The sequence below is a fragment of the Patagioenas fasciata genome, chromosome 9, assembly GCF_037038585.1.
Source record: "Patagioenas fasciata isolate bPatFas1 chromosome 9, bPatFas1.hap1, whole genome shotgun sequence".
Classification (NCBI taxonomy): domain Eukaryota; kingdom Metazoa; phylum Chordata; class Aves; order Columbiformes; family Columbidae; genus Patagioenas; species Patagioenas fasciata.
Genome location: NC_092528.1, coordinates 27,509,007 through 27,532,156, shown reverse-complemented (window position 1 = coordinate 27,532,156; position 23,150 = coordinate 27,509,007). Strand labels below are relative to the sequence as shown.

Here is a 23,150-nt window from a genome sequence, read left to right as displayed (position 1 = left end):
ACTGCTTTCAAACATGCCAGATAGTATTAAAAAAAAAAGGCAGAAATCTCTGCTCCTAAAGCATATGAATCATGTCGTTCACGAGGTCCATGTTTATGGTGTGGTCACTGGGGTACATATTTTCACAGGCATGTAAGAGCAGCTCTCAGGCTGCAGCGTGGGTCCGGGGCAGCGTGCCCGGCTGAGAGCCGTGATTTCTTGGGTTTGATCCCGTCCCAGGGCCAGAGGTGACTTCCACACCTCCAGAAGCGTGTCCCAACTCTGCTGCAGTGACTTGGGGTTGATGTCCCCCCCAGATGCCCTGCATGGTGCAGTAAATACGCTCAGCAAAAGCACTTTGGCTCTTTGCTTTCAGCTGTGTAAGTTTCTCTGAGTCAGGGCTCATTCCCTGGGGGAGAGATTTTTTGTTCTTTCTTTTTCAAGCCTTCAGCTGGGAGGAAGAGGGAGAAGGTGCATACAACCAAAGAGTTTTAAAGGGAATTTGGTGCTTTGTCCCACATTCTCAAAGGTACCCAGCTCCCATTGAGGAACCTCTGGTACTGTCGAGTTGGAGCCTTTCGACAGGGAACAGAAAAAAAACCCAAAAAATCAAAAAAAAACCCAACAAAGTAATTAAACACACATACAGCTCTGTGTGTTTTTTTGTATTGAGCTGCCCCTCGCAGAGACTCTCTGGCTCCAGCCATTCAATTGGTTTCCTATGACTTGACTTCAAACCCAACCAACAACAACAACAACCACCAGCTCGGCCACACGTTGGCCTGTGCTGACCCCGGTGTAAGACTCACACACCCCACCCGGGCTCAGGACCATGGACCCCCTCAGCTTTCACCCAGTAGTAATTTGAAAGCATCTCCTTATTCCCAGGGTAAATCACAGCCATTGTGATTGCCGCCATCACTTTGGTGAGCAATAAGCTAACTCCAAACTGCTGAAGTACATATACAATTATACACGATACTTATGTATAAATGCTTATTGTTATATGCAATATTTTTATATAAGTTTTGTAAGTATATAATATCAGGGAGGAGTGAAAAGGAGCCACATTTGAAACCATGTCAAATTCAGGATTGTTTCCAGTCCAGCCTTTGGGAGAATCAGCCTTTAATTTAGCTGATTCTTCCTTCAGGTTACTGTAAGGAGTAATACCACTAATTAAGTCTATACTTAAATATTAGAGAAAGGATAAGAAAATAAAATCTTGCTTAATACTTAATAAATACTTAATATCTAATACTTAATAAAAAGGTTTAAATACATTCAAGTGGCAGAGATCAGGCAGTTGGTTCAACACCAGGTGCCACAAAGTGTACCAGAAGGTGCTTTGAAGGACTCCTGTGGTATTCAGTGAGAAGGGAAAAAGAAATCTCCAAGTGAAGTGCATAATGGGTCTATTTCTATAAATAAATGTAGTGTGGGGATGGTGCAGGGAAAACCATGCCAGGCGACCAGTGCTCAAGTCAGGTTTTCACAATGTTTTCTCACTCCGTTCATTTGATCATTCTAAAATGTTTTCAGAAGTCAAAATTATTCCCTCTGATATATCTTGTACCCAGTAAATGCTGTTTATATCGATGGCAAACAAATCTTAACTGAATCTATACAACTGATGTCTAAGTTCAGGGAACAAAAATAATCATTGCAAAAAGTGTTTAAGGTGAAACCAAGCTAGGATTGCAAAGGGCTGGTGGAAAACGTGGCTTGATGGTGTGGGCTGACAGTCAGGCTGTTAAAGACACCTTCTGGATCTGTGTTAGGAATTGCTTATTAACCACTTCAATAATAAACAAAGAGATTAAAAGCATGTAATAAAAGAAAATCCAGTGGATATTTCACTCGATATCCTCGAGCACGACACATTTATTTCATTCAAAACTTCTCTCTGTTGACTCTGTAACGTGATTCAATGTTTACTTCAGTTAATGATTTTTAGGGATCTTTCATTGGCCTTTTCATGCTATAAATGCAGTGGAGATTTGTGCGACATATAAGAGTTCGGTTTGCTTTTGAAATGTAAACAATATCAAAGAAATTTACATTATTATTTAATCTTCACCAACCGGTTTCTAGATGGCCATACACACCAAAAGTGCTGTACGATAAATGTAATTAATGACATGTAGTTATAGGTCTGATGCTGCAAAGCCGGTGAAAGATTTTACTCCCATATGTGGCTTCGTTTGTCCACTTTGGTGTTGGGAATGGCCCCAAAGGTGGGTGCTGAGCAATTAATTACTTACAGGGCTTCTCTGTAGTAGACACTACTAAGTGGTTACTAGCTCAACTTCTAAAGTATGAGTTTAGCAGTAAATAAGTGTATTTCTGCTTTGCTTTTGAAAGAAACGTCATGATGTATTTAGCGTTTACTTGCATTTTAACCCTTTCTTACAGTCATGTTAAGATGGGGACTGCGGAGAACTCACCCAACCCTGCCGAGACCAAAGGCTTAACCAGAAACTGTTGGTCCTTAAAAAGGTTCTCATTTCTTCTCTGAGCTAAAAATTGCTTCTCACTGCTCAAATTCCAAGTGAGTGAATAGAATGCAAAGGTAGGTAGTTCTTTCTTGTGTCTTAAGAAAATAAGTTAGAGTGGGTCCTTGCAGTTTGCAGATACTAAACACTTCCAGGATTGTTTTAAGACACAATTGTTAGGCATGTTTAAAAAAGAAATAAAAGATCTTTCAAGAGCTCATTTCCCAGAACATGACCAGCCAACAGCTCTAATGGGCTCACACCACACAGCAATTGTTGACTAATACTATGTGCTTTGAGGGGGGAAAAAAAAAGGAGAAACAAACTGTTATATGTTTTTTGTTGAGATATATTTAGAGAGCTTTCTTATTGTTAAGAGCTTTAGGAACAATAATCAGCGGTATGTCATTCTGGTATTGTTAGCAAAGTCCTTTCTATTGAATTTTCAAGATGTTGTAAAGTGAGATTATGTGAGTAGCACCTCTGGACACTTTTTCCCATCATTGTGTTGGTATCAATCGCTGACTTCCACTGTTTCTCCTGGTATTAAATGAAAATGTTGTTTCCCACTACGCTGATTGGAGGCTGTATAATGCATGACATAACTGATAACCCTACTGAGATTACACATTGTAGGATTCGAACTGCACGAGAAATTTGGACAACAAAGTAGGTGGCCACTTGAACTGGGAAACAAAGTTTAAAAGAAAATGGACCGGGGTCATTGTTTCAACCGAAATGATGAAACATTATAATGGATTATTTATGAGGCTGGTTCCTCAGGTTTGGGAAAAACTGCTGTGGGGTTTCTGTGTTGTTTTTTGTTTGTTTATTTGGGGTTGGTTTGTTTGTTTGTTAGGGTTTTTTTAGTTTATTTTTCTGTGTAGACAGTAGCTAGAATTTCTTTTCCAGGGGCAAGGTATTGCCCTGAGACACCCCTGGCAGAGCTGTATTAGAGCACAAACCCACACCCTGATGAGAATTCTGACATTTCCCACAGAGGAAATAGTAAAAATTCAGTGGCAGAGTGGAGGAGGAGGAAGTTGTGCTTTGGAACTGGTGGTGAGCTGAGAAAGCCAGATTTTTTGACTCTATAATAAAAAAAAAAAAGTGAAAATAATGAGAGGCTTTGAGCTAGCTTCTGTGTTACACACACCACCGGCATCTGAGCAACGTCAAGAACAAAATAGGGAGTTCCCTTATAGAAGTCTGCGGCTGGTGCCATTTCCATTACACCATGGCAGGTTGTTCTGGTTTTTGCACTTGTGCTTCGGAGGGTATTTTTCTAGAGGGGTGACCAAGGTGGTCCGACATCCTCCGTGCCATCCTGTTGGTTACCCATGCGTTCCTCTTCTCCCCCAGCACCAAGCCAAATTTAACATGGTTTGGGGTTTTAGTTGAGGTTTTCTGGGGGGAATTTACCACCATCTCTGGTCCTGTTCTCCTTATTTCTTCACACAGTGACTTTCCTTCCAACTTTGTTCCTTCCTAAGCTAGCAAAGGGTGGCATGTGCAGAGCTTGGCTTATGACTGACACAAGAGGGAAGGAGAGGTCACCATGGCTTCCCGCTCTCTGTGCTTCCTTAGAAGAAAAGCATGGGGAAAATCCGGTTACAAGTTGTACTCCTGCATTTCAACCTCTCTCAGCCTGGTCTGTATGCTCAGCCGAGACAGGGGCAAATTCAGACCTCATTCTGGCATTCCTCAACAGACGGGGTGTTAGTTACAAAAAGTAGTTCTTGATCTCCCATTCAAAGTTTTTATGGACGAGTGTAAAGCTGGCATGAGTTGCTCCATTCAGTGGTTAAGATTTTAATAGCTCTTAAGTAATAAAAACAGCAGAGCTGCGTCCAAAAAGAGTACCAGGGAATCAAGTCTAAATGTAATATAGGTCTTTAATATAGGTCTTTACTTTGTTACAGTGGATTGCAAGGTGTTTTGTGGCTTGTGGTTACACAGAGCAGAGGGTCTGTGGATCCTTCTGAACTAAATCTTTATTACACAGTTGTGATTGCAGCTGACTGCACTTCGTGTATCTGGGAGCTTCCTCCTGAGAAAGGGTAGGCACGTGTCAGCGTGCAGGGACTTCATGTTGGTCTGAGGATGATGAGGATTTTCCTTCTTTAAGACATGAGCCAGCAGAGGCTGGGTGCTAGAAAAGATTTCTGGCCTTGCTCAGACTACAAATTAATTCAAGAGAAGACACACCAGCAAATGGGTGCCCAACAGGCAAGAAAGGGAAAGAGACAGACTTTTCAGCAGGAGCTGTTGTGACAGGATGAGGGGTAATGGTTTTAAATTAAAAGAGGAGAGATTCAGACTAGATGTAAGAAATTTTTTACAAGGGTGGTGAAACACTGGCCCAGGTTGCCCAGAGAGGTGGTGGATGAACCATCCCTGGAGACATCCCAGGCCAGGCTGGATGGGGATCTGAGCAAACTGACCTGCCCCACTCATGGCAGGGGCTAGACTGGATGGGCTTTGAAGGTCCCTTCCAACCCAAACTATTCTGTGATTCTATGAAAGAGCTGGTTACAGTAAAACACCCAGTTCCATAATTGGGATGATCTAAATAATTCAAATGTTTGTAAAAAATCACTTTTGAATGAACGTCATTAATACCTGTCTGCCAATGTTTCGCTTTCATCTGCATCATGGATGTGGAGTCTGTTGCGGGGATTTTCACACAAGTCCCACTGAAAGTCAGGAAGGGTTGAATGCTTAAATTCATCTCCACGTAGCAGCTCATATCTTCTTTTTTTCTTCTCTGTTCTAGTGTATTAACACTTTGATGTAAGAAAAAAGTCTTTATTTTTGGAGCGGAGAAAGACCTGTGGATGAGACAAGCGAACACCTTTGGAGGATGCTGATGCTACGGCTCGCGTTACATGGGTGGAAGATGCAACTCACTACCTTTACCTTCCGTGATGGTGACTTGAATGCAGGAAGCCACATGGTGAGCTGCTGGCTGAGCACCCTGAGCTGTCTTATCCACTGCTGTTAAACACTTTCACTCCAATTGCTAACTTTTTCCAGGCAATTTTCTAGAAGGGGTTTCTCTGCTGGTCGCCCTGGGGAAGAGAGACTGGCTGATGTGAGGGTGGGCGCTGGCCTGGACAAAGGGGCTGCTTTGCTAAATGACCATGTTACACCACTGCATACCTCAACCCAATTAGCACAAGGCTGCCTGGACCTTAATTGGGCTTGACACGTGCCTGTTGAAAGAGATTCCCCAGGAATTAACGTGCTACTTCTTTAGTTTGAGTTGGCCGGCGAGGCGAAACATGACACGATTTTTGAGAATTTTCTGTGCTTACCATGAAACAAATATGCCACAGGTATCAAGCAGGCTTTGTTTTGGGGCTATAATCATATTACAAATTGAACACTTCCACATGTGCGTGCTGGCACATCTACCCTCGGCTATCTCACATGTATCTGCCCCAAGGTACAGATGCTGAGGTCTTGACATAGCATAATATAGGTCTAAATATATTTTCCAGATTGCCTTAGCACATGTTAATGAAAATGAGGAGTACAGGCCTGAAAGAAGCAGCTGTTTAAAATTTTCTTCAATCCCAGAAAATCAGCTTCTTAATTACTGATAATTTAAGCATCAAAATGACCACTAACCCTCTTCTCCCACTAGACCTTACCAAGCTGGGAGGCCTGCTTTAACACTCCCAGGCAAAACTTTTTCCTAGAAGTGTAGAATTTCATCAAATTTCTTTAGCCTTTCTGGAATTAATTAGTATTAAAATAAAGCAGGAAAAAGGAGGGTGCCTTCTGGAGGTGCCTTCTGTCAGACCCTCCACTCAGACAGCTGGAGCAGATACTGCTAAAGCTCCTCTCCAACAAGTTATACGAGACTATTTTTATATTTTCACAGAATCTTTCATAGTAAAGGTCCCTAAACTTCCCCAAATGGATTTATAGATATAAATAGCACCAATTTCTATTAAAATACGGATATTCCTGGATCAAAAAAAGAGACTGTACTTCCAGCACGCAGCAGCAAAGGGTTTTGTGTTCAGTCTGGTTTATGGTCATACTGAGGAGGTAACTCGTCCCAAACAAAATTTAGGCAGTGTTTTTGGGAAAAAGGCTCCAGTCTTGCGAGAAATACCATGAGTTCCAAAATCGTGCTGTGACAGTGGGGCATCTCTTCAGGGAATATTTCAGTGTTAGCCTGATTCAACTCTCAGTTCTGGGAAAAGAGTAAATTTTGCTGAAATTGTTTTTCTCTAGCAAGAATTGAATCTGAGTTGAGGGAAGGAAAAATAAAAAAAAAAATACAGCATTTTTTCTTTCTTTTACTTTTTATTTGATGTGCTTCTCTTCAGTCTCTCCCCAGATTTCATTAAGTGACTCCGAATTGGAAAGCTGATCTTTTCCTAAAGCTGGCACCATTTTCTGTATTGAAACAAAAGAAGAATTAATCAGGCTATTGGAAGCCGAGACTAGGTATACTCAAAAACCTACACAGCCTTGCAATGGGATGGGAAAGAGGATGGTTTTGGCCAGGCTGCAGAACACATTTTTCTTGTAACCGGAATCCTGGCAAGGTATGTGGTCTTTGACATGGAGAAAGGGTCTTCTGTTTGGTGCTGGATGCCTTTGTTTTGTTTAAATCATTACTGGAAGCACCTTTAAAATGAACTAGCTTTCCATGCCACTATATGACTGACCAGCAAAACCACAAATGAGACTTAATATAGCTGGAAGGCAGCGGAGTGCAGCAAACCCATCCAGCATTTCACAGCAATTCTCTGTACGTCTGAGCGAGAGAGACCTGACAGACATTTTTTAAAGTTCAAGACATTCATGAAGTGATGGGCCAAACTGAATTGCTGAGCAAAAGCAGCCTCACAAACACTTTCATAACAACTTCCCCTCCCATTACTCGACAAATATGGCTATTAACTCAGTAAAACAGCAGGGCTGACAAGGGAATGGTGACTCGGACCCGCAGTGGTGTTGAGGATCGAGGCCAGGGTGAAATATTGATTAATCATCTTGTCATACTGCTGCTTTGTTAGATTCTGTAGATAGGAACTGAGGTGGTAATATGCAGCTCCTTTGTGTAGTAAGGCTGCTGTATCACATGGGAATGATTTGTTGACCTTGTTGACTTATGGAAAACTACTACAGTGAGGTGAACGGTAGGATGATGCTGAAATAAACTGAAGGGGTTTTTTTGAAAAAGTATTGAATATAATCACTGTGGCAGAAAGCCAGAACCATTGGTCCTCATGTAGCACACTGTTTGCACCTGAACAAGTGCATCTGTGTGGTCCATCAAGGACGGTATGACACAAACACAAAAATCATCCAGTTTTCTTTCTTCATTTGGGGGATGGGATGGCTAACCAAATCTGGGTTTGTTTTTCAGCTATTTTGCTTTGTGAATACCTTTACCATTGAGAAAACACAATGAAAATCAAGGTCATGGTGAGGCATCTACACCAAGTTGAATGACCCCTTGTGGTGTTCTCCCCTCTGCTCGTTGCACCCCATATGCGATGCCACTGGGTGGGCTACTTTGAGATGAAAATACAAAGCCCAAGGCTCTGAGCAGAAACCTCCGCCCAGAGATTTGATGAGATGGTGTTAACCACTCCCCAATGGTCAACAGACCTGGTTATGTTCAGGTTAAACTAACCCTACAGATCAGCTCAAGGAGTACTTTCCCTGACAGTTATATGATGGGAGTGTGCTACCATAACCCAGAACATTAAACCCAGGAGAAACTGTCCCACCCTTTCTCCACCTCCAAAAACCCCTTTCATCTAGGGCAGGTGAGAGCAGAGCTGATAAGAACTGGCATTGCCTCAAATTAAAAGGGAAAATGATCTGGAAAGTTGTTTGCAGATAAAACTTGACTTGATTAATCTATTTGTTCTCTTTATTTGGCAGAAACCTAAAACCAAGTTTCACGGTGACTTTAACTGCACTAAAAATAATAGCCTATTTATGCAATTATCTGCATGTACCTGACCATTGGCTCAGGCCATTGAAAGACGTACAAGAACATGTACATGGGGGAGTTTTTTTTTGTTGTGATGGATTTTTTTTGGTGTGTTTTTCTCTTCCAGGTGTGGTTTAGGTTTCCTGCATGAACAAGCACCATCCTGTAGGTCTCAACTTATCAACCTGTACACGAGGCTCAGGAGCTGTAAGTGCAAACCAAAGGCAGCCCATGCCTGTCCTCTCTGGGTCTGGATTCATCGCTGTCTATGCCCCCGTTACAATGTGATGGTTATAAAACAAGTCAAACCGTACCTGGGCTAAAGACAAGAACGGCACATTTAGGGTATTTTGCAATATAACTTGAGGATCTGTTGAGCTACGAGAGTTCTTAGTGTACTGAAGCAGGCTGAGTGATGAGCACAACTTGCCTTAGGCCTGGAGCCAAGGCCTCCATTTTGGGAGCTACTTTTGGGTTTGGTGCCGCCACATTTAACCAAACGTTCTGCAAATCATATTTCATTAATGTGCCTTTCCCACTGGGACAGCGCTGCATTTAATACACAGTTTGGTACTAATTGCTCTGGGTTACTGATTCCCAGCACTTTATTCCCTCATTGCTTGCTTATGCCAGCACATTTGCATCTGGTGCTAGCAATCCTTGCTCCCACTGCAAAAAAAGATGCCGTAGTTTGTCACGTTCACTCATTTGAGTCGCTTAAATGGGAAGGACAGTTTGGTGCAGCAGCTGCAAAGACCAAGCTTGACTGGGGGCAGCAAGCAGGGACATCCCCATGGTCCCCTTTGGAACTACCTCACTTCTGTCTCTGCAGATGGGAAGAGCAGGAACATGTGCATTTCCTGGGCCAACGCTGGCTTTTCCTGGACATCCCAGCACCTACTGCTCTGCAGATTGTTCAGAAGAAGTGGCGTTTTGGACCTGATTTCAAAGAGAACACTCAAACTAAACCATTTATTTTTTTTGTTTTGTTTTTCAGACCCTAGCGGCTCATTTCATGCAGTTTCAGGCCAATTCAGCTTCTCAGCAGTGGATTTTTATCATTTCCGTGAGCCATTAGCCAGCCAAGCTGCTGCTTTCCCACCTTGTCCCCACAAGCTGCAGGTGGGACCGTCACCAGCTCAAGGCTCCATAACAACATTTTGAAGGTGACCTTGCACCAATCCCCCCTTTCAAATGAATGCTCCCTCCTGTCAAATGAGTGCAATATTTCTCTTTTTCAAAGTAGTGTTCTGAAGCTTAAAGGACTGATATAAAACCCTCCAGCGGTGAAGGGAGAGACTCTGGATTGTGTCCTAAATTGTACAGTCAAGTCCAAGATGTTTTGAGGTGCCCCATCACCTGGTTACCTACGTCCTCACGGCTTTTGCTTCCCAGACTGCAAACAAAATGCAACATCCTTACCCTGACCCAGACAAAACCAAGACAACAAGGAAAAAGATCCCTTCAGTTTTGTAGTCCTTTATTTTTTTTTTTTTTAAGTTGATCCTCCCATAGTAATGTACTGAAATGCGTAACAGTTACATTGTACAAAGCATTTAAAGAAAGTACCTCAACTTGCCGATTATTCCAAAATGAGATTATAAACAAAAGGAAAAATAAATCTGGTCCCTCACTAAAGGCCAAAAAAAAAAAAAAAAACAACCCAAAATAACTGAATACCTTCCTTTATTTATTTATTTTTTTAAAACATAAATTTGGAACACTTCATCTTACAAATAGGATTAACATGAACATAACATCACACAAGCTCGCAGACAACCAGCATAAAATATTGGGTACAGGTTTCTTTAATCAGAAGAATCATGCTTTCATGAGGAAATTATATCTGTTTATACAATTGAATCAATTTACTGTATTACAAAAAAAACCAAACAAACAAAAAAAAAACCGAAAAAAACAACCTAAGTCGCATCTATTAGTTATTTAGTTCATTAAAAGGCAAAAATAAAATAAAAGAGGAATGTAAGAAATTTTCAAACACTGTTTTGCACTCCCATATACACAGATCAGTTCACCTCACTCTTTTTTGGAAGTACATGGGTGCCTGACATCAGAACGCAGTGGGGGACTGGAGCAGTGCTGTTTGTTACAGGAACAGTGCTATCTCAATCAACAAACAATCGTTTGCCAACAAATAAATACATGGTACACACAACACAAAGAAGAAATTAGAGGGTCAGGGGGAAAGGAGACAATACAACAAAATAGTGACATGATTGTCGAAAATTAAAATCTCCTTACAACGATTTGAACTAGTGGTGCTGTCGATGAACGTGGTGCTTTCACGGAATTATCTGGATGATTTAGCTTCTTGGAGTAGTGAACATTCATAGTTTACAATATACACAAGCCTCTTATGTATTGTTTCTCAGAGTTCTTTTTTTGTCTTTTTTTTATCTCTTGTTGTTTTTTTTTTTCTTTTTTTTTATTTTTTGAGAAGGCAAAAGAATTACGGAGAAAACAAAATATTCCCTGCTACTTCTTTCTACATTTACGATGGATAGTGTGCATTTGATAGAACTATCATCTTTCTTTGAAGGGCTAAAATGCATAAAGCTTTAATGAAGAGATTTGTACATAAAAGCAACTGTTCCCAATCCTGTGTCAAACTATCTTATACAAAAAGAAAATCAATTCAGTTCCTACTTTAAAGGAGTGCCCATGTGTGTATCAATGCAGTCTTAACCCTTTTGCCCCTGCCCCTCAAAGCCGGGTGAACTGGAAGACACTTTTTCCCGGCCCCAGTTTACAGAATCCACTGAAATGCATTTATTTATTGTATGTTTTTTTACGTCGCATTGATCCTCCAGAAGTCAGCAGCTGCCTTTGCTGTGCAAAACAAAAATCTTGAGAATAAATAGTTTCTTTCTTTTTAAAATTATTCAGTTTAAGGTCACTGGACTTTAGATGAGTGACCCTGCAGATTTATAAGGCATTCTGCTCAGCAGTCTTTTAAATAGTCATATATGAAAGAGCCATGCTACTGGTTTTGGACTTGGTCCCATTCTCGGTAAGACTTCACAATGTCATACGTGACTGATGGATTGAATGGCGCTGGATTCTGCCGCGGCTCTCGCCATACTGTGCCACATATTGGGAGAGTTGTGGGATGCAGAATGAAGGGAGTCCTTGTCGGAGAGAGACAGCATCATCGCGTACGCCTGGACGGGGAGAGAAGAAGGACAGGGAGGTCACAATCCTGCGGTGAGGATCTGAGCTTGGGCCCGCGCCACCGCTGCGCGGCTGGGGCATCATTTAGGCTACAGCCATTAGTCTCAACTTCTTTAAAAAAAATATGTCAAAACATGTTAGGTAAAAACCACTGTCAACCTTTTCACTGACACTTTTGACTCACTAATAGTAATAATGATTTCTGCTTTCATCTGGCTTCACACAGCTTTGAGAAACCTTTGATAGTAGACAAGGGCCCAGAGTCTCCTTCGCCTTCGGATTTTTGGCACAGGAGGCTCGTTTTTTTTCCAAGAGCCTGAGGAATTATCCCTTTGGCTGGTACTCTATTTCACCAAATACCACAGTCTCCTTCGTTGACCTTTTCTATGGGCACATTCTACAGTTTTTAAAAACGGAATCTTTTAAAGGGGCTAAAAAGATCCATTTTAACTAATGTGGGGGTTTTTTAAACAAATTATCAAGAAATACCACTAGGATATCAGGCTAACTATTGCTGTTTTAGAAACATGCTGGGGACCTCAAGGTGGTAACATACAACACACTTAAGGTAGCCAGAAGATCGAGTCACATCCCTACAAGGCTGCACCTAAACTCCACAGTATCAGTGTGACTGTGCTGGCTGTCTGAAAGGAGAGTGCGACCAGTTCCTATTGTGGCATTTCTGCGAGCGGCAGACTGGAACAAAAATAGCAAAAAAGTAAGTAAATCCTCCGTTATCGGGGACCAAAGCACCCACCGTGCCTCCTGGGTTCAGTAGGAGCACAGATGGAGCTTGAGGCAGGCTGAGGTTTGTGGATGTGGAGCTCAGCCCTTGTCCCATGAAGTTGAAATGACCTTGCCTGCCACACACTAACACTTTAATCCTTTGCGTATTTGGTGACAACATTTTAAATGAGTTAAGCTTTTACCTGGGATTTGGATTTCCTGTACAACGGTTGTTTTAGGTCCTCTGGCAGCTGGGAAGTATTGAAAGCTGCCAATTCAGCTTCGCTATATTGATTTTCTTCCATTTTCCTCATTTTGAGGCTGTCTGTGAAGTGCCTTATGTGGTCCAAAGCCGAAAGTCCAGTCTTATTATACTCTTCCTCTTTATACCTACAAAAACACCATAGAGGTTTTTAATGTTAATTAAACAATCTTCTCTGCGTTCCCTCATCCTTCTAGATTAACATATCTGAGCAATTTCTGCTTTTTATACTTATAAACCACCTTGCCCTGCAGAACAATGATCCTGAAATAAAAGAAATACCCCTTTTCTAGAGAGGAGAGGGTGGACAATGGGAGCAGGGGGAGGTCACCTCGCTCCTGGTGTCTCCACAGCCTTTCACAAGACCATTATGGGAGATCCAGGTCGGTTTAAAGAGTAGATAACGTCTCTCCCACGAATGTTTCCTGTCTCACCCAAAACCCGACAATAACTCCTCAAGCACAGTTATTTTTCTCTCTTAAGGGCTATAGATTGCACGAAGAGACAGAAAACAGAGCTGGTATTGACCCAAACACAGACCTATGTTGCTATCGTAACTGGGAAGCTGGCTACTTCAGACCAGTTCCCACAGCACACAGTTTGGTGTTGGCACTCTTGTATGGTTTATTGTTTTTATTTCACGTATTGAGTGCACCAATACTCGGAAGGAACCAACCTGCCAGGGGAAGCTTTGCAGTTCATATCCAAAGTACTCGTTTCCTCATAATCCTCCTCCGGGGTCCCCTCGTGCATGTCGCTTGTAACAGGCTCTTTGACCGCTTTCCCTGCAATTTCGTTCTCTTCATCTTCTTCATCCATCATGACTTCATCTTCTGCCTCTTCATCATCCAGCAAATCTGAGTTCTGGCTGGCTACCATGGCTTTTTCATCCTTAAAGTGGCTGCCATTCATTCTGAAAGTACCAAAACAAACCCAAGCAATAATCACAACTCAGTTAGGAAAGTTCTTCATCAGCAGACTGTCGGAGGCAGATCTGGAAAGGATCTGTCCCAGTAGAATAAAATCATTTCTGTGTTGTGTATCATCTTGTTTAGCTTCAGATGTTTAGGCAGTATTGGAGAAAATTCCACTCAAAAATCAGTGGGACTTTACAGTGCCATCAGCATGGGATTTTCCTATTATCCTGGAAGCCTAAAACTACCGTTCAAGCAGAGTTATGTTCAGATATCCGTTCCAAATTTTCTCACGCATTATTTCATCTCATGTTTCCAATCATATACGTATTCTGGGCTAAACAACTCATTGACTTTTAACAGAAGGAGCCAAGAAACTCCAAAAATCAGATCCAGCGTTTTCAAAAATGACATCCAATACTGCACTCATAGTTTTAAACTCAGAATTACACGTATAATTAATTTTGCACACTACCACTCGTTTGGAAGCCATACTACTTCACTGAATGTGCAGATTACACACATGGGAACCTAAGGGATTTCAGTTGAAGACCTGAAGAGTGGTCTTCAATATTGCCTCCGTGCTGAACTACATTATTGACTGATTTGAAGGGTAAGAAGTAATGAAAACAAAGGTCGTATAGCATTTTAAGTGTATTTGTTCTTATTAAATGAGTAATTATAGCAATACGCACATGGAAAACCAGTTGGACTACCCGCTGTTCTTACATTCTTTTACTTTCAGACAATGACTTCCTGTAACTACTTCCTACAGGATTCTATCAAGGACATAATACTCACACTCAAGTAGATGCTCATTTGCTGACGGTCCCAACCCTGTAGGATTCTGAGCATCCACAGATGAATCATGTCCTTCACATTAAATGAGGATTATAAGGAATTCAGCACCAGTGTCACGTCAACAAACGCATGACCAAAGGTACTGGTGGTGTGGAAGGGTTGCACTTGCTGGACCCACAAAAATTCATGCTAGCAGCGTATCTGCTCCGCCGCGTTACGTAGTACGGAGGCCTTGATTCATCTATTGTTCTCATTGTGCAAAAGGTCCTTACTCTTCCAGGAATACAGTTATAAAAATGGAAACTTTATTGTCTGCCCGCGGTTTGCTTGAGACGCTGCGTGCTTCAAACTGTGTGGGACAATATGGAACAAACCAAAAGTTTGAGCAAGATAAGGATGAGCCCTAGCAGCGCATTTGGTATTTAGTGCTGGGCTTGCTGTTGTGATGGATATACGTTCTTATGGAGCGTACACAAGTGAAAGCTAGTTACTCATACAATAGCATCATTTTCCTAAGCATAATAATTTCATCTGTTTTCTGGGCAAATTTTAGCTGATTGTCTCGAGTTTAGTATTGCGCTAAAAAAAAGCTATAGGGAATGGTCTGTTTGTATCACAGTATCAAAAAATCTGAAGCTGTGCAGAGTCAGGAGAGCTGAAGCAGCCACCCCCCTCTAAGATAATCAGAGCAATATCTCTTTATCATCTTTTCTTTAAATAGGCAGAAATAAGAAATTGTGGAGCACTGTTTGGGCTGCCAACTTGCTTGTTATGCTCAATTGAGGCTGCTAGAAATGAAAAGGAGATGGACTACAACCAAAGTAACAAAAGCCATGTGATTAAGAAAACAGATTCTCTAATTATGCTTTCAAATGCAGCAATTTGCCAGGGATAAAATATCCATCAAGAGCAGTCTGAAGTGCCAAATTTAGAAAGGAAACACTGCAGAACCCAGCAACCTTTTCACTTTGCTGACTTCCTGTCGGAGGACATGTTGAGACCAGATGTGCAAACTAAAAATCCCAAGCCCTCATTGCCAATCAAGATGGAATGAAATTTGAATATGCATGTAATCACTTAATCCAATACTTTTGTGGAAATTGTGTTATGTCCACCATTTTCATCCCTTCACAAAGGCATCTGGAAATTGAGGAGACAATGAAGTTTGTCACCAACCGTAAGAAATTTTTGATGCTGATCACATAACGCCAAATCAAAACCACAAATAATGCATAGCCATTCTCAAAGAAATATGTATAGTTGATATGCATATCCATGCTACAGCCTTTTCTGCTTAGCTGTATTTTTATTAGCTGAGAATATTTAGAAGTGGTTTCTCTTCTGTTAGTTCAGAAGAATTGAAACAGTCATATACTCAATAAGTCTTGGTAGGAAAAAGATGCAAGAGTGCTGTGGGCTACCAACACCTGCCCACTGCCTCAAGGACTTTTTGCTAGTCAGCATCTTTCTTTGGACTGAGTTACTTACAGTGAAGGTCTTTCAGTTAAAATCTTTAATTTGATCCATGAATTCAGCTTAGACTACTTTATTAATGACACATTTAAATTGCATTTAAATCTTAAGGCTCTCTACATTTAGCCACAGGATGTAGAATTCACCTGTTCTGCTGTGAATGTAAAATGAGGGAATTTTTCAACAGATTTAAATCAACGATGGGAACTTGAAACTAAGAGCTCTTGATACAAGGAGAAATGTGTACATACATGGACCTTCTGTCCAGTGTCTTCCACTGGGAATATGCTCATGCAAAATAGAGAGGGAATCAACACACTTCCTTTCATAAGACAGTGAATGCTGAAGCAACCAGGTTGCTAAAATAACTCATCAAAAGTGAAAAATCAGGTTTACCCTGGAAGAGTGGCACCTTTTGAAGGCAGATCAGCCACAACTCACCTCTCCTCTGAGTTTCGGGGGGACTGATTGTTGTGGTTGCTGTTTCCAATGAAATTCCTAATTTCTGTGAAGTAAGAGTCTTCCTTGTCGTCTAGGATTGCCCCTGTGCTTTCCAGTTCTGAGTGAGGTGAAGACGTTGCAGTACCTTAAAGCAAAATAGAGCACTTTGGTCATTGCTCCTTTACATTTTCAACACGTAACTTTTAAAGTAAATTTGAAACTGAAACAATGGTTAAAATGGGTGAGACCCAGAAAAGTTGATATACGGAACCATCAGCTTTTGGCCATAAAACCAGTAATGAGAAAGGAAGTCTTATCCACAGGCAAAGGCGGTTTCAAGCCAAAATGACTGCTTGCATGCTGGGTGCTATTTCCATGGTTTATCATTGCTTTTGCCAAATATCTATTTTGACATCACCCTCCTGTTCCCTTGCGACTTCAAGACTGTCAATCAATAACTGTGTTAGACCAATGGCTAAACTGAGCAAACAGAGCTTCATGTTGGCTAATAATTATGCAGATTTGCTTAAAATACAGAGCAGTCATTGACATAATCATCCAGGTTCATCAGCGCTGAGAGACCAGTGACAGACGACGATCTCTGAGCATCAGGGAAAAGATATTCACTGGATGTACCTGGCTACTTCCAGTGGAGCAGAAAGTAGACTGAAAGGACTGCAGATACCTAAACCAGACCAATGATACCCACTATCTGCCATTGCCTTTGCTGCCACTGGTTGGTGGCCGATTTGCTTTGGGGCTTGGGAGGCACCATTACCTCCATCATAGCTAATGTTTTTCAGCTCCTGACAGTGGGAATATTTTACAAGGTGCCAAAAAAATCTTTTAGAGTACCCTCTAAGACTCTACATTTAGGACTCCTATTGAGAACCAAGTGATTGCGGAGATGGGATTAAACCAATTTTCTCAGTCTGTTCTCAAAATGCTACGGCTGGCTTAATTAAAACCAAAAGAAAAGACATCATCCAGTGGTATTAAGTTATACAAGGGTAGAGTTTGCGCTGGGATTTTCAAAGCACTTTAAATGTCAGCAGAGCTTAGGCACTTACATATTTTCCAAAAACCCACTCATTGGAGCAGGCAGCACAGAGCAACGTGTGCCTATTGACACTCTGGAGCATTGAAAGGGAACGTGCTGTCCCTGTGTCTGAACACTGGCTGTACGTAGGACACACTGGGGAGGGAAAAGCATACATACCAGACATATTCCCGTTCTCGTGCTTTTTTAGATGTCTGTCAAGATTGGTTTGTTGACCAAAACACCTGTCACACAAGTGACACTTGAATGGCTTCTCTTTATTGTGGATGTTACGGACATGTCTCTGCAGGTTAGAAGATATGCTAAAGGATCTGTCGCAGTATTTGCATCTAATGAAAAAAAAAGGTGGGTAGAAAAGGATTCGTTAGTAGCTGGAAATGTAAGATTTTTCCTAAGAGACATGAAGGACCTTCTGGGTTCAGCCTCACCACTCAACCACAGGTCTTTGGTCCCTATTGAAGCAAAACCCTCCCTGAAACAAAGACAAGTTTTGCCTGCATAAGTGGAGAGCTGTGCTCTTGGAATAGCGCTGTCACTTCTACGGCGGGTTATTTAGCTTTAATTCACATAAGGATTTATATTTTAAATACTGCCTTTAGGAATAAGCATAATATTTCAGAGTTAATGGCATCAAATTAGCTAGGGTAATTGATTCCCATGTTTTTAAAATTGTTGCATGCAAAGTTGGGAAGTTTGAAAACAGTAGAGCAATAACTCTATTGTTTCATGTGCTGCCAATACAATACAATTAAACACTTCTGGAAAAAAAAACATGAAACAGATCTCTTCTAATGCTCAAATAAGGTAAAAAGGGGCTATTTCTTTTCCTATTCTAAATTATGCTGTGCGATTAAATCTTTTCTTGAGGAATTAGCTTGCTTGATTGCTAATCCCAGAGGAAATTTGGTTATCTTGCGAAAACCAGCAATAAACAATCTGAACCTTTAATACCGTGCCAATGTGAGTAGTTTAGTCTATCACTCTGGTACCAGAGGCATCAATTTTCATACTCTGTAGCGATTTGGAGTCCCTAAAGCCTTTACTGTATTGCTCTTTAAGCCATTACTAAGTCATAGTATAACTATTCCAAATTCTCTGTCTGGCATCAAGCCAACAGTCTTCACCACTTTAGTTTTTCAATCTTTTACTTCTCCCCTGCTTCTCCTACGCTTGTCAATGATGTCAATTTTTTTTTTTTAGTGCTGAAATCGTCCATTTTACTACTAATTGCTTGTGGCTTTTATGTAGTGAACAGGTATAACATGCATCAAGACCTTCCTTCAATAAAATTAGATGTGAATCTTATTTCCTAAAGAGACTAAAGGCAAAAAACTTATTGTTTCTTCACAAACAATGAGCTTACTCTGCTCTTTACAGCTCATAAAATGCTGAAATTGGTGCATTTGTTTAACTGGAACATGAACTGGCTTCTCTCCAGTTGATTTAAATTAGTCCTTCATTTTCAATAAGGTGAAGCTTCTGTACACGTTTCTGCATGAGACTGTCCTGGATACAATTTCACATACATATTCTTATCAACAAGAGAGTACACCCACACGGGTTTTGGTTAAACAGACCTCAGAAAAGATGCAGATTAGGCAGAAAACAAATAAATACACTAATGCCTTTTCAACTAGAATCTTTCAGAAATCAGATGATGGAGGAAAACACCCAATTTTAGGCTGTAAATAACACCGCAGAGCTCTTACAACAAAACATTTTTGCAAGGGAAAATATGACCATGAGCCCTATTGAAAATCACTTCAACCAAGCTGGTTCAGAAGTGCCAGCTACCCCAAGAGGCAAAGGCAGGACCTGCGGATCGCGCCTGGGTGACCACCAAAACCAAAAGAATTTCACTAACTAGGACCAAAACCTTCCCCCATGTCCACAGCTCCAGTGCTGAATATCATCATCAAATGCAAAAAACCCTGTTCGAGACCAAAAAGCAACGGTGGGTCATCAGTGCTAAGGAGCGAGCACTGGAGCTGGCTGAGCAAGGCTGTAAATGCTTTATTTCCTTGATTTATTCACTTGACCACAGCACATAGAGGGGTAAAAAAAGGGTTGTGGTACCTATAGGGCTGCTCTCCAGTGTGCGTCCTCAAGTGACGTGTTAGGTTTGCAGATCTCGGGAAAATCTTGCCGCAGTATCTGTGGTAAGAAAAGGTTTGATAAGACAATGGCTGCATCCCAATTCGAGCTGCAATGGATGCGTTGTCCAAATGGAATCATTAATATATGGTACTACTGGCTGTGCTTTAGTGTAACAACATTTCAATAAAAGCATTCAGCAAATACAAATGACTGACACACACATACAAGAATGGGACTGGAATTGCTGGCACCAACCAGATTTTCCTGTGCATAAGCAAGGGAGATATGAAAACAGACCAATTTTAAAGATCACCCCAAAATTCTAAGCTTTCTAGGCGATTATCTGCCACATTCAGATCTGGAATGAAGGTAATCTGTTATTAAAGCCTTGGATTTCTGCCTCCATGTAAACAAATTTCAAACCTTTCAACCAATTCTACGTGTCAGCAAACGTGACATCATTCTGTGCATTGAATAGGATCAGAGCAGACAAGACTCAAAGACCTAATCCATCAAGGTATGTTTCTATAACAACATGTCTTGAAGGAAGGTGACATGTTTTCAAAAAGACCAGATAAACCAATGTGCCAGCATCAAGCACCTGTGCATTCTGGAGATGATATAGAGAGCTAAATAATTCAGTTTAAAAACCATTCTCCAAATTCAGTAATATGTCACAGGAACAATAATGACAAAAAATACTAATATCGTGATCCCTCCCCCCTCATTTAAGTAACATATTAATATTCAGTTTATAATTGACCCAGTTCTATTAATGACATTCAGCCCACTTTTGCATGGAAACAGAGCACACACAGAGCTCTCTTAAGTGAATGAGGGTGCTGGTTGCTCCACGTGATGACTTTGAAGATTGCAGCCCTCCACTTTTAACATCCCATTTATTTTTTCACAACGTGATGCATAAGCCTTCAAGCTACCCACACAGCTAATTCTACTCTCCTCGACAAAGCTCCCATTCATTTTGGTTACACGTTCAATGACTATCTTCATTGTATTTTATTTTTAAGTCTGTATATGTAAGTCCTAATAAGTCATGCATTTTATCACTGCTACCTTTGGATATTAAAACCAGAAGCCTGAGAAAAAACACATCTGTAGTTTATGATCAAAAAAATCAATACTGAAAGCACACTTGTGCATATGAAAGTAATGAGAAAATTTGGAAAAAAAGAATTGTTTATAGAACACTTTCCACCTCATTTATCAAACCGGTATGATACAAGGCAAACTCTTTGTTTAATAAGACCAGTAATTTCATAAATAAGAACCCCAAAGTGAAATGCTTTCACTGTTTCATTGGGTTCAATGAAGATCCACCATGGTTCCCACCAACCCTCTGAGTTGAGGGGACTGAGGAGCCCGGGTGGGTGGTGTAGGGTGTTTTGGGGTACCTGCAGGTGTATCGCTCCTTGCCCTTCCGCAGCAGCGTCTCGGGCAGGGCGCTGGGCGGTGCGCGGAAGTTGAACATGGACGGCACCGACTGGATCAGCTCGTTGGCCTCCGGTTTCAGGGCGCTAAAGCTCTCCAGTTTTTCGGCCATGTTTTCTATAGCTGACATCTGCAACAGAAGATGGCACAGAACCCGTCACGGTGAACACTGCTTTGGTTTTCTGCCCTCACTGGAAACCCAAAATACAAACATACACTGCCACGGGAAGGTTGAAATAAATACATTTTTAAAGCACATAAACATAGAGTTGCAGTCACAGAAAGTGACGGGGCACATTAGGCAAGGTGGTGGCCACGAGGTTGTCCCACTTGGAATAATGCCCATCATTGGTACAGTAGGGTGCTGTGTGTCTGCAAGGCCAGCACACAGCAGAACTTCTTTCCTGATTGCTATCATGGAAAGCTGCTTCCATACGAAATCTAAATCAGCCAATGTTTATTTTGTTTTATTTTTAAGCCTCAACTTCTATAAAATTCCAGTTTATACAGTGTGAGTGTGCGCCTATGAATCTGTGCATCCCACCTACCGAAACCATTGGCCATTTTTTACTAGATCAACAGGAAAAAAATGGGGATCCCAACAACTGCTATAGGGTTTTTGGGGGGTTGTTTATTTGTTTTTACTTATTTTTTTAAGGACTAACAGAGGACAAATATTGCTAAAGATGCCTCATGAACACTATAGCCCAACCAAGGGCTGCAACAAGCCAGAAACAGACAAGCCCGCCCCATCAATTTCCCAGCCACATCCAAGCATCCAGTTCAGTCTTCTTCCCCATTACAGTCAAAGACCATGAGATAAATCCATAAGAAATGATGCTCTGATGGTTTTGGTTCTCTATGTTCACATTACCTGTTAGATGTCCACCCTGTTTTTCTACAACCTCTTAACACTCCTGCTGTGCCTTCAGTTGCTTGTAAACCCTATGCACTTTGAGATACCTCTGCTCTTGGTTAGCTGCCTTAAAGGGTTCTAATTTTTGGGGAATTGGTATTGAATCATTTTTGGAGAATGTTTTCCTTCAAGTTGTCTGGAACTGATCATGAAAAACTGCTCCAAAACCTCAGACATTGTCACTTGAAGAGTCCAAGACTGAGCCTACTGACAGGTGACAGTAACTATCTACCTCTTTATAACACCACCAGAAAATGAAAGGGGAAAAAATAAAGAAACCCATGATCTCACCTACAGAACATAACAACACAAGCCCTGTGCAATACCTTGCCTGTAATGAAGGAGGAAATTATATGAAAGAAAAGACGCTGAACACTCCTCAGCTGAGCACACCTTGCCAGCCCATTCTTCAAAATCCATAAGAGACTGTTCCAAGTGTTAGGATTTTTAAAATGTTATTTCTATGGGAAAAATAGCACTCTTTTTAATTTTAAAATTTTGTTTTATGAACAGAATTGCACATTTCTCACCTGGAATGACTACTCACATGCAGGTTAGCTCAGGCTTTGGGTTGGTTTTAGCTTTTTTTTTCCCTTTAGCCTGTAGCCTGCCCTCTCATTTCATGCTCAGATTCCTAATGCTGAGTACAAATTGCAACGTACAGGGTACCACTGCCAATTTGCCAAATGTCTTTCATCAAACGCAGCGCAAAAAGAAAAAAATCTCAGAGGGAAGTCAAGATACATTTACTTGTCAGGCAACAAATGTGAAAGCATTGCAAGGCAGTAGGGGCTGTAAGCTCTGGGGTTTGATTCATAATCACTCAGCTGCTAAAACATTCTCCACAGATGCAAGTGGACAGCACATTTGTCAATATGAAGGATTTTGACATGTACTGATCACAGGCGTGAGATATGTAATGATGATGCTGCTGGGAGAGGAGGTAATTCTATCTCAGCACCGAGATGTCATTATCAACCCATACAATTCAACATTACCATATATTTCTTCCTATATGACTTCATCTTTTTCTTTAGTCAGAATCGGTTCTTAAAGCTTTTAGAATAGCCTTTCCACTGCCTTTAATTCCTTCTAATTGTTCCCCACAATAATTAATTCGTCTATTTTGCAGTTGTGGAAAAGAAACTGTTTAAATGAAAAATGACCTTTGGCCTTCGGGCTGATTAGCAGTGACGAGACAGTGCATGGGTTATGATAGCACATATTTATGGTGAAGAATAATAAGGGCATTGAGAAGTATAACAAATGTTTTATTTATGTATATTTAATATTCAAGTCAGTTTCATTATCTAGTGGTTTTAAATCATTTTTGGATCACCATTTCTCATGCACATGATGCCTTACAGTAATATATTA

General features: G+C 41.1%; 1 protein-coding gene across 8 annotated transcripts in view; it reads right to left on the bottom strand.

The window, feature by feature from the left end:
- Positions 1 to 10,815: 10,815 nt before the first annotated feature.
- MECOM (MDS1 and EVI1 complex locus) overlaps positions 10,816 to 23,150 on the bottom strand; it is a 336,599-nt gene continuing 324,264 nt past the window's right edge. For all 8 annotated transcript variants that reach the window (XM_065844473.2, XM_065844475.2, XM_065844474.2 and 5 more), the window contains 7 exons: positions 20,821 to 20,987; positions 19,388 to 19,465; positions 17,471 to 17,640; positions 16,252 to 16,396; positions 13,299 to 13,535; positions 12,564 to 12,750; positions 10,816 to 11,624 (listed from right to left, as the gene is read on the bottom strand). In XM_065844473.2, the coding sequence (XP_065700545.1) occupies positions 11,490 to 11,624; positions 12,564 to 12,750; positions 13,299 to 13,535; positions 16,252 to 16,396; positions 17,471 to 17,640; positions 19,388 to 19,465; positions 20,821 to 20,987 (1,119 nt within the window). In that variant the 3' untranslated portion in view covers positions 10,816 to 11,489. The remainder of the gene's footprint in view (positions 11,625 to 12,563; positions 12,751 to 13,298; positions 13,536 to 16,251; positions 16,397 to 17,470; positions 17,641 to 19,387; positions 19,466 to 20,820; positions 20,988 to 23,150) is intronic.